Source organism: Silurus aristotelis (assembly GCF_946808225.1).
Source record: "Silurus aristotelis genome assembly, chromosome: 6".
Taxonomy (NCBI): domain Eukaryota; kingdom Metazoa; phylum Chordata; class Actinopteri; order Siluriformes; family Siluridae; genus Silurus; species Silurus aristotelis.
Window position 1 is genome coordinate 29,292,733 of NC_139579.1, and position 12,580 is coordinate 29,305,312.

Consider the following 12,580-nt stretch of genomic DNA (forward strand, 5'->3'; position numbering starts at 1 on the left):
CTTCGAGAGCGGTTTTAATTGGAGACTAGTTTATGAGCAGTCATCAAATCCTTTAAATTACGAAATAAATAAAAAAATCTTTTAGATCGTATCAGTTTCTACAGCAGTTACAATATGAGAAGCACATTTTTATTGATGGGGGAATTGCAAACGTCATTTTCTCTTGATTAAACAATCGAATACAAATATAGCACTCCTGACTTTCACCGTGCCGACATGTTTACTCATACTTGGACGTACTAAAGTCCAAAGTTTTTACAATCAGGGCAATTCGGCTTACCTCACTGTCGGCTCCTTTAGCCGTACTCGACAGCTTCTCCAGCTCGTCATGCATGGAGCTCTCCAGCTGCTGACGCATCACTTCCTGAAACTGAGCCATGGAGCTGTTCGGCGGCACCGACGTACTCACACCTGCAATCACATCGCAGCCTGGCGTTTAATCTCGTACTCAATCGCTCAGTCACACACATTTCCTCCTCTAGATGAGTACGAGGAAAGAATTAAACTTTTAGGAGTTTAACGTTACATTAGATGCCCAGGAACGTCAAAGGAACAATCATCATTTACAAAAAAATTCTAATTACAGCTTTAGGTCTGTTTTTTTTTTTTCTTTCTTTCTTAAAACACAAAACGCTTACATTTCTATCTGATGTACATCAGACCATTTATAACTGAACACACATATATAAACACATGTACATCTACATCTATACTGTGCATTCACCACTTCTTAAAAATTCTGACCACTGCAGACCGATAACATCCGACACGAGCTGCAGTTTTGGAGTTGAGACGTCACAATTTGGCCCTCGTTAAACTCGCTCAAATCCTTACGCTTGCCCATTTTTTCTGCTTCTAACACAACAACTTTTGAGGACAAATATCAGGATGATATAATAAATCCCACCCACTAACAGGTGCCATGATGAAGAGATAAGTAGTGTTATTCACTCACTGGTCATAATGTTTTGCCTGGTTGGTGTATATTATAATATTATTATCCCCTTTTATTTATGCTGCCATAGCTAGTCTTGTCAGAGTCCCTACTTGTACCCTGATTATAATAATATTGAATGTCCATAATTATTATGTAACAATAAAGTTACCTAATAACGCCCTGCAGCAGAGGGTGGTCTAAATCGCCCAACACATCACCACAGCAGATGTCTGCACAGAGCTCACAACATCATCAAGGACTCCTCACATCCCTGTCATAAACGGTTTAACCCATTCTGTCTCTTTATTCTCTCTGAAGTTTGAGACCACTCACTGTAGCTCAAGATCCATGAAGTTGCTGTGGAGAGTTAAACTAAAGAACCATGAAGATGGTTTTGGACTGTAATTAATGTAGTTGCTACCATGGTTTTGGACTACAATCACCATGAAGAGTTTTACATTTAAGTGTCCATCAATGAACAGTTGATAACCGCAACAATGATGAAACTGTAATGAATGGGAAAATTGGGTGTTGTGGTTCCTCTGAAGGAAGACTTACCCATTTTGGGTACAAAAAATATATAAATACCTCAAAAGTAATGAAAAAGCTAAGACCAAAATGTATATTGTGTAGAGTAATTTGAAAGGTATAAATGAGTGTATCCCTAATGATAATGGTGACAGTGGTAAGAAAACCTCACTGAGTTCCATCATTGTTGAGGTGATGAACTGTTTTTGTATTCCAGCAGTGAACAGTTGATGGCATCTGTTATCCTAAACTTCTGTAGCAAGCTGTTTACTTTTATTTCATGGTTCATGCATCTTTCCTTCATCTCAATGAAGAAGTAGGGCGTCAGGATGAATCATGCAGGTAAATTTGCACTAAACCAGGACCAATTTTCGTGTGTGCTCGGGCATACCTGGCAAAAAAAGCTAATTCTGTTTTTTTACTCTTGACTTTTAGTATGAATAAGGGAAAAAATGTGTTATAAAAAACCCGAACACCAACCAATGAAGAATTTGGACCTAGTCGTGCACTTCATCATTCCACAAATACAATTCCCTATTTTTGTAATGATTTCTTTCGCTTTTCAACCGTTGTTCTCGTTTCCTGCGAGTTTCTTAAAAACGGATCAAAACCGCTCCTAACTTTCTTCTTGATGCGAAAGCTGCATAATTGCTTCTAAGCAACCGAGAATTTTTTTTTTCCTGTGTGGATTAAAACCTTTTGGTTGTTATGTTAAAACAACGTAACCCAAACGTTCTTCCCTTACATGCACTCGACTGACCCTGATCGCGTTTACTCAGTCATCAGTTCCGTATAAATGTTCTTACGAAACATGAGCAGAAAAAGTGCAATAAAAAGTGAATAAGTGTGTGCAAAGTGCGTGACTGAGTTGCATAGACTTCCTGTAAAAAAACAAGATCACTAAAAATGAAAGTGGGTGTGGTAGCTCAGTGGAAGTTCATGAGTACATATCCGAGCACCTCAAATCTGTCCAAGGTTGAGGGCAAAAAAATGTAACTCTTCACTCTGGATACGGGCATCTGCCGAATGGCATTAATGTAAAACCCCTAAAATATAAAATCCTGTCCATCATGCTGTATGGAGAAGGTTCATTCCTAGAAGCTTCACTTCCGACAGAAGTGGTCTAAATATACTAGTTTGGATATTCATTAATCCAAACCCTCGAACTGCATCATCCCCAACACATGATTTAGAGAACATAATAACCATCAGGATTCAGTTACTAATCCAGTTAATGCAGCTTATTGTGAAACTAACGACTCGGATGAAATCGAACCCTTGCGTGCGGTCCTGTTTCAGCAGGCGCACATCCAGAGCTTTTCAAAACACGCGATTTGCAATACGAGTACTATCATGTGAGGTAAAATAAATAAATAAAAACATTTTTTAATTTCCAGAGACAATTTTACAGCTGGTTTCCTGATCAAATACTCGAAGAATTTTCCCTGTTTCGCTTTTGATTACTGTTAGAATGCAGTACACAGTGAAATGACGCAACGTAGCACCAGGGTCCTGGAGGAACGTTGCTTCATTTCACGGTGTACTGCATCAGCTATATAGGGTTGAAATGACAATAAAAGCTTCTTGACTTGACTTGACTTAAAGAAAGAGAAAAAAAAATCCCCAATTGGTCATAATATAATATAAAAAAAAAATCACTGGTCAGGATATGAGCAAGAATTAAAGTAAATAAAGTAAGAAGGAAGAGATAGCTTTGCATTGTGGGTAAACCTGCGATCGGCTTTTGCGCAGTAACGAGGCTCAATGTTCTTTTCATTAGTGACAGCTTCAAATCGTTGCGTTGTTTCGAAATTTTGAATCATTATCTTGATCTTTACTTTGCATACAGGAAGACTGTAAAACTGAATTTTACAAGGAAATCCCCCCCCCCCAACCCCCCTGATACCTCGCTGCAGCAAAAATACATAAGGAAGTCATGGCACAGGAGAGAATCTGGAGTGCATTTGTTTTATTATGACTCATTTTCTGACAATGATTAATTGTTGAGACAGCACAAGCTTCACTGCCATTTTGGGCTCCTTTTTCTGCCCCAATATATATATATATATATTTATTTATTTTTATTTTTTTTGCGATTATATTGAAATCCTGGTTAAATTTTTATCCAAGTCCAGATCTAACAAGTCTTTACTGTTTGCAGTTAAAGCACTGCCATGGAAAAGCTGTGGTTCATCTCACACACACACACACACACACACACACACACACACACACACACACACACACACACACACACACACACACACACACACACACACACACACACGGCATAAGAACCCCTCTGTATGGCTGCGTTACACGTCACAGAGCTGCAGTCGCTCCACACTGTACATCTATTCAGAGTGCATTAATAAACAGAGCCACTTCTATGCTCATACGGCTGCATTTTACTCCCCTGATCCCCCCGGTAACACTTCAAAACCCGGACAATAATGTGACCAAATATCATAAAATCAAACACAAAATCGCAGGATTTGTTATATGCATAGTGAAATCTTTTGCAGTTTTGCAATACTATTGTAACAATTCCTCATATTTATTAAGTAGGGAAATTAAAGTTCTTCAGGCCATGGTGTTATTAAAATAATCAGTGACAGAGAAGATGATTATTTTCCCAAACCATGTCCCATACTGTGTTATTCCTTTTCTCTTTTCTACCACTGGGATTTTTCCCAATTGAAAAAATTTTTATAGAATTTCGTTTAAAGAAACAACGTCCTGTTTTTACATACACTATATAGACAAAAGTTTGTGGACACCTAACCCTAAGATTGGTTTATAATATCCTCCACTCTTCTGGGAAAATGTTTCACGGGATTTTGGAGTGTGCTTTTGGAGATTTGTGCTCATTCAACCACAAGGGTGTTAGTAAAGTCAGATACTGATGTAGGTGAGGTGAGGAGTCCTGGAATGCAGTCAGCATTCACATTCATCCCAAAGGAATTCAATAGGGTTGAGGTGAAACTCTGTATGAGGCCACTTAAGATCTTCCAATACAAATCATGTAAAGCATATCTTCATGGAGCTGGCTTTGTGCAAAGGGGCATGGTTTGGATCGCCCAGGTCAAGTGAAGGGAACATTTTATTCTACCAAATCCGAAGACGTCCTACACTGTTGTGTGCCTCCAACTTTGTGGTAACAGTTTATGGGGAAAACCACGTATATGGTATTATATTATTAATAACACATACTGCATACCCACATAGAATAGAATAGCTTTCGTCACATATACATTACAGTCATTCTTTTCTTCCCATATTCTAGCTTGTTCAGAACCTGGGGGATACAGCACCCCTGGAGCACAGGGGGTCTTGCTCAAAGGCACAAGAGTGGCAAGAGTTAACCCAGAGCTTTGACCACTGAGCTACCACTCCTCCGTCATGTCCCATACCTCAGTATCATTTACACTAATATGTTTTGTATTCTAACGTCTGTCGCATATTCTTCATTCGGTCGAACGTTTTGCAAAATAATGTTTGTGTTGTTTTTAGAATGCAGAGCATGATCACTTAAAAAAAATAATAAAATAGGCAGGTTACAACTTTTATACAGTATAAGCTCCAGATCATGCTCGAACATCTTTAGTGTTTAAAAATAAAGAGGGTTTTAAGAATCGATCATTCTTCCACACAGATATCAATTACCTTACTGCCCACATGTGTACTAATTATATCATAAAAAGCCCTGAGAATGTACCTTTCCTTAGCTTATCTTACACTATACTGTTTCATCCTGCCATAAAAAGCTTGCGGTTTGAGCACTGACAAGGATTTAACACTTCAATTCATTTTTTTTTTTATCTTTAACCTGTGTATATATATATATATATATATATATATATATATATATATATATATATATATATATATGATACATAAAAATATGTATATACACATAGACTAATACTTTGGGTGAGACACTAACACAAGTGTGACACACACACACACACACACACACATCGGCATGTCACACACATACAATTAATTAAATAGTACTCAATTACGCAAAGCAACTACTAATTACTAAAGTGCAGTGGGGTAAGGAAGATTTTAACAGATATATTAACCAGGCCAAAATCATAAACTAGAAAAGTTTATGGGTTTCCTAAAGATTATAAACTCCATATAGTTTAAATAGTAACTTAATTTTTTTTCTCTGTCAGGAAAAGAAAGGAAAAAGAGTATAAATCGGGTTTTTAGGACACCCCTACAATGGAACATACCATTACAGAATGAATCATACTGTAGTTATTGCAGTCAGTGGGGATAAAGAATATAATAATAATAATAATAATAATAATAAATTATTATTATTATTATTATTATAGAAATATAACAATAACAGTAATAACGCTAAGATGTAGTAGATAAGATGTAATTAGTAATCAATTTGTATACTTAGATGTCATTTGTAGGAGAAAAGAAATGTATGAATGAGTCACTCACCTTCTATGTAAAGAGACATTTTTATTTCCCCCTGATGATTATTGACTTCTGTATATGAATCTGCTTTTGTCCAAGTCCTTCATTAATTTTTAATAATTATTCCTTCTTTAATTTCTCCCTCTTTCTCAAGCATCATTCTCAGTGATTCTCATCAGATCATAACTTTGTGAGCTTTTTAAACACACACACACACACACACACACACACACACACACAGTATATATATATATATATATATATATATATATATATATATATATATATATATATATATATACACTTCTTTCTCCTCCTCCTCCTCCTCCTCCTCCTCCTCCTCCCACCGTCCTGAAGGACAGGGAGGATAGACTTCGACCTTCACTCCACTCGGATGTTCAGTATCAGGTCTCCCGGAGGTGAAGTAGGCTGGTGGAGGTGGTGGAGATGGAGGTGGTGTCTACAAACTGCGGCACGTCGCCAGCTGCAATCCGTGCGCCTCCCGTGTTCACGGGCTCCGTCCCAAATCGCAACCTCCTCCCCTAAGCTGCGCGCGCTCGACGACGCGCTCGACGACGCGCCACCGACGCGCACCGCCCACGGCGGGGCGCGCACGTGCGTTTGAGACACGTCGCCTCGGCAAAAAAAAAAAAAAAAAAGATCCAATCACACGCCGACTCTCACTTCCTCGTTTGCCCTGGCCACGCCCACTTTTCCGTTAATCACGGCCCATTCCGAAATGACACGTAGGTCATAATTTCGCTTCTGATAACGCCATCAGGGAATCCGGTTTTCCCTTTCACGCCCTTTGATCACACGCTTTCCCCGTTCACCTGCTCACTAGCAGGGATAAACCCACACGTTTTTGCCATTACGACTTTCAAATAACCTCGGTACGTAACCATTAACCCCGGGCCTGGAGCGAAAACGCGGCATTCATCATCATCATCATCATCATACCGAAACGCAAGAATAAGTTATAGCTCCTCACTCTTGTAGGGCTGATGATGCTGTTTGTAACACAGATTCTGAAGGTCAGGGTAGTGCGGTCACTCCACTCTCATCCTCCTGATGATGCGCGCACACACACACATCACGGAAGTGGTCGTGGCCAAGTCCTAAATTACTTCCTACTGCCTTCTAAAGTGTACTTCATAGTGTGTTTGGAGTACTGCCTGTGTAGTTCACGCAATCAATGCGAGATGATTTTATATATATATATATATATTCCCAAAGTTGTTTTCTTGTATTTCTTCATTTCTAGGACATGAGCTAAAATGGATGTTGAACATAGTTTCACTTTTAATGATACACTCCTTATTCTTCTTCTTTCGGCTGCTCCCATTAGGGGTCGCCACAGCGGATCATCCGTCTCCATACCCCCCTGTCCTCTACATCTGCCTCTTTCACACGAACTACCTGCATGTCTTCCCTCACCACATCCATAAACCTCATCCTTGGTCTTCCTCTTTCCCTCCTTCCTGGTAGCTCCATCCTCAGCATTCTTCTACCGATATACCCCATGTCCCTCCTCTGCACATGTCCAAACCATCTCAATCTCGCCTCCCTCACCTTGTCACCAAAACATCCTACATGGGCTGTCCCTCTAATAAACTCATTTCTAATTTAATGACACACATATGTATATACAGTATATATATATATATATATATATATATATATATATATATATATATATATATATATATATATATATATATAGGAATTCAAGACACCAGGCCAAAAACTGTTGTACTGTAAAACTCGGTCACTTTTGGTCACCATATATTAGAAGACGAAAAGGACAAAATGTCATTAGGAATCATGTTTGAAATACAAGAAGCAGCTTCATGTCTCTCATTAGAGGTCACCGAATAGCTGTATAAGGCGCTGAACTCTACAATAAATTCGATTTGTTTTCTCTACACCGATCAGACATAACATTATGACCACCTGCATAATATTGTGTTGGTCCCCCTTTTGCAGCCAAAACAGTCGTGATCCGTCAGACATCAACTTCATTAGCAGTTTGAGCTACAGGAGCTCATCTGATGGATCAGCCTAGGCTACCCACGTGCGTCAATGATCCTCGTCCGCCCACGACACCACTGTTCCTTCCGTGGAGCACTTTTCATAGACACTGACCACTGCAGACCAGGAACATCCCACACGGGCTGCAGTTTTGGAGATGCTCTGACCCAGATGTCTAGACGTCACAATTACACCCACCTAGTAACAGGTGCCATGGTGAGGAGATAATCAGTGTTATTTACTTTACCCTCCTAAAAAACATAAGAAGCAAATCAAATTTCTGCCCATCTCCTTCAATCAAGTTTGATTTTTGCCAAAACTAATATAGAAAAATAAATTCTCCGTTCCTTAATTGATTAAATTCTTAATCCAAGAATTGTAACTGTTCAAATTTTTTTTAACATTGCAGCCGTTTCTTTGCAATAATTACTTCCTTCAAATGAATGATCTATTAGAATAATATAAAGTGAAATCGTTTTATGGCTCATTGATGACATGGTTGATGCTATCAAGAAAAAATGCTTTGGGCTTCATAATTGGGTTTACAACTAGAAGACTGCAAAAACATAATTTTCACCAACGCCCAACTGAGAGCAAGACTGAAACAATGCAAGTACAAATAGAAAAACAAATGAACCCACTTAAATCCAGTGCTTCAAAATATGGCTTCAGGCTTACAGGCCCGGCCTGGATTCCACAAGACTCTGAAGGTGTGCTGTGGTATGACACCAAGATGTTAAACAGATCCTGTAAGTCCTGTAACTTTGTTTCCAGCACATCCTGCTGATTGAACTGAAATCTGGGTAATTTTGAGGTGAGACAGCATTCTGAACATTGTGATCTCTTCCTCAAACTATCCCTGAACAGTTTCTTCAGTGTGGTGGGCATTATTCTGCTACAAAAGACCATTTCCTCTAGGAAATACCTTTGCCATGAAAGGGGTGTAACTTGGTCTGTTTAAGTAGATACGTGTCAAATTAACATCCACATGAATGCCTGGATTCAAGATTTTCTCAGCAGAACCTCACCCAGAATATCACACTGCATCTGCTGGCTTCCTTTCTTCCCATAGTGCATCTGGGTGCCCTCTTTTTCCCAGGAAAACGATGCACACACACACACACACACACACACACACACACACACACACACACACACACACACACACACCCGGTCGTTCACATGATGAAAAAGAAAATGTCATTCCTCAGACCAGGCTTCCTTCTTACCTTGCTTCCGTGTCCAGTTCTAAAGTTCAGTCTCCCATTGAAAGAGGTTTCTGTGCTGTACAGGAGTCAGCATGGGCACTATGACTGTTCCTCTGCTACCCACAGAACAAACTGTGTGTTCAGCATTCGACATTTCAGCAATGAGACCCCACGATCCTGCCACTAGTTCACTCGTCCTTCCTAGGACCTCTTTTTATAAGTATAAGTTTTGGAGATGTTTTGACCCAGTTGTCTAATCACCATAATTCGTCCTTTGTCAATGCAATTCAGATCCTTACACTTGCCCATTTTTCCTGCTTCCAACACGTCAAATTTGCTTACTTGCTGCTTTAGGATAGATTCCAGGTGCCACTGTAACAATATAATCAGTTTTATCCCCAGTATCTGTCAAAGGCATAAATGTTATTGGTGATTAATGTTATTATACAAATGAAAAGAAACCAGATTGCCATTAGCTACGCAAACAAAGTGTTTCAGTTAGTGTGCAGTGTAAACCCAGTTTAATCCTTTAGAGTTCTGCAGTGTAGCTCGGGAGGTGTGTATATTTTAAACAGGATAAACTTTGTTTGTTTTAAGCTACAGTAGTATAATCTTTTCTTTTTTTTTTTTATTATAGCACCAGTGTTGGATGAATTACACAAACGGTAAAGATGCACGAGGTGAAATACAACACCAGTAAAAGTGCTCCATTAAAACTTTCACTTGAGTAAAAAGTACAAAAGTAACATAGTATTTAAGTAGTATGATTTATTACGGCTATAATTCAAGTTTCAAGTCAAGTCAAGTATATTTCTATAGCGCTTTTCACAACAGACATTGTCTCAAAGCAGCTTTACAGAAAAAAACAGTTAAGGTGAATGGTGTGTGTTTATCCCTGATGAGCAGCCGTGGTGACTGTGGCAAGGAAAAACTCTCTTAGATGTTATGAGGAAGAAACCTTGAAAGGAACCAGACTCAAAAGGGGAACCCATCCTCATTTGGGTGACATCAAGAGTGTGATCATAAATCTTTCAACAATACAGAACACTGGAGAGTGAGAACTAACATGAGTACTGGAGTATAAGATTATAAGTAAATGTTCTTTCTACAGTCTTTATGGTTATAAAACTAAGCGCTACTGAGCTCAACATTTGTGATCATCACAGATCCAGCACCAGCTTCTCCATGCCAGAGCCTTTAAACACTCCAGGAGGTCCAATGTCAAAACTCCACACATGTAGTGGCTCATCCAAATGGCTCTGGTACGTCTCTAGATGGTTCGGGATGTTTGCGAGTTCGGCATCTACTTCTTTAAAGGTCCATAATGTTCATGAGGTGGGACGTGACTGAAGCTGGCCAAACCTCAGGGTGTCTCGGGATGGGGAGAGAAAGAGAAGCAGTGGAGAGAAATTAGCGTAGCTGCTGTTCATGATAATAACAGCACAAGTTGATAATGTAGATGTGATCAGATGTTCTGGAGCACAAGGTTGTGATGTGATGTGTGTGATGTGTGTTATGTGTAGGCTTTGCTAAAAAGATATGTTATTAATCTGCACTTAAACTGGGAGAGTGGGTCTGAGCCCCGAACACTGTCAGGAAGACTATTCCAGAGTTTAGGAGCTAAATGTGAGAATGCTTTACCGCCTTTAGTGGACTTTGCTATTCTAGGAACTACTAGAAGCCCAGAGTTTTGAGTTATAATGTTTCTATCATCATTTTTGTCACAAGACCTTTGCTTATTCAACAATGTGAAAAGACTCTGATGTGACTCTCGGCACACTGGTCTATTAATAGAATGATATTAAGGAGTCAAACGTTGATATCTATTTAAATGATCATGAGCCCCAAATCTTTTTTTCAACTACTTCGAGTTCGAGTCAGGAGATTCTTCATCATTTATTCCTCTCTAAATGTTCTGCCTGCTGTTGAACTGTATGTTGGTGATAAGTAAATACACCAAGCGCCAATCAAAACAAGTTGAAAACCGATCGCAAGCTCGACCCTGATTGGTTGCTTGTTTGACCAGTTACGTTTTTATCCGCTCCTAAATATCAATTTCGCAAAATGTCAAATATTTGACTTTAAAATGTAGTGAAGTTAAAGTCTCCCCAAGTACAAATATTTTAGTACAGATACACGAAAAAGCTACTTAAGTACAATAATCAATTACATTTACTTTGTTACTGTCCAAACTGTATAGCAGTTTTAGGGGGGAAAAGGGTGAAAAGTATAAAGTTTAGAAAGTCTAGTGACACGTCTCAGGATAAACATCCATCAGTCCATCAGGTGCAAGAGAAAACATTAAATGCAGCGAACACCTGCGGCTTTTTATTCATTTATAGCCATTAAATACTATAATCTACACCCCTTTAATAATTAACATGAAGTGTCTTTTAGTGTGTGTATTGAGGCGAAGTGCTTTTTGTTTGCATGACAAACACCTCCACAGTAGTATTATTAAACTTACCTTCAAATAAAATGTTTAACGCAACTTTAAATATTTAAACACAAACAAAACTACCGCTGAAAAAACAAACACAACACTGATACTTGCAGTCATGTACACACACAAATACTAGTCTGCACACACACACTCAGACAAGATATACACAAATGCAAAGAGAGACATAACCGACACACACACACACACACACACACACACACACACACACACACACACACACACACACAAATGCAGAGACATAACTGACACACACACACACACACACACACACACGATACACACAAATGCAGAGACATAACTGACACACACACACACACAGACAAGATATACACAAATGCAGAGACATAACTGACACACACACACAATACACACAAATGCAGAGACATAACTGACACACACACACGATACACACAAATGCAGAGACATAACTGACACACACACACAATACACACAAATGCAGAGACATAACTGACACACACACACACACACACACACACACACACACACACACACACACAGACAAGATATACACAAATGCAGAGACATAACTGACACACACACACACACACACACACACGATACACACAAATGCAGAGACATAACTGACACACACACAAGATATACACAAATGCAGAGACATAACTGACACACACACACACACACACACACACACGATACACACAAATGCAGAGACATAACTGACACACACACAAGATATACACAAATGCAGAGACATAACTGACACACACACACACACACACGATACACACAAATGCAGAGACATAACTGACACACACACAAGATATACACAAATGCAGAGACATAACTGACACACACACACACACACACGATACACACAAATGCAGAGACATAACTGACACACACACACACACACACACAAATGCAGAGACATAACTGACACACACACACACACACACACAAATGCAGAGACATAACTGACACACACAC

The 12,580-nt window shown here is 39.1% G+C and overlaps 1 protein-coding gene across 3 annotated transcripts in view; it reads right to left on the bottom strand.

Moving 5' to 3' along the window:
- ugp2b (UDP-glucose pyrophosphorylase 2b) overlaps positions 1-7,043 on the bottom strand; it is a 29,816-nt gene extending 22,773 nt beyond the window's left edge. The window contains exons 1-2 of one of the 3 annotated variants that reach the window (XM_083544751.1): positions 6,900-7,043; positions 281-411 (exon numbers count right to left, since the gene is read on the bottom strand). In XM_083544751.1, coding sequence (XP_083400877.1) covers positions 281-379 — 99 coding nt within the window. In that variant the 5' untranslated portion in view covers positions 380-411; positions 6,900-7,043. Of the gene's footprint in view, positions 1-280; positions 412-5,932; positions 6,160-6,212; positions 6,471-6,899 lie in introns of those variants that run through there. The other 2 variants (XM_083544752.1, XM_083544750.1) reach the window with 2 other exon arrangements.
- Positions 7,044-12,580: the final 5,537 nt, after the last annotated feature.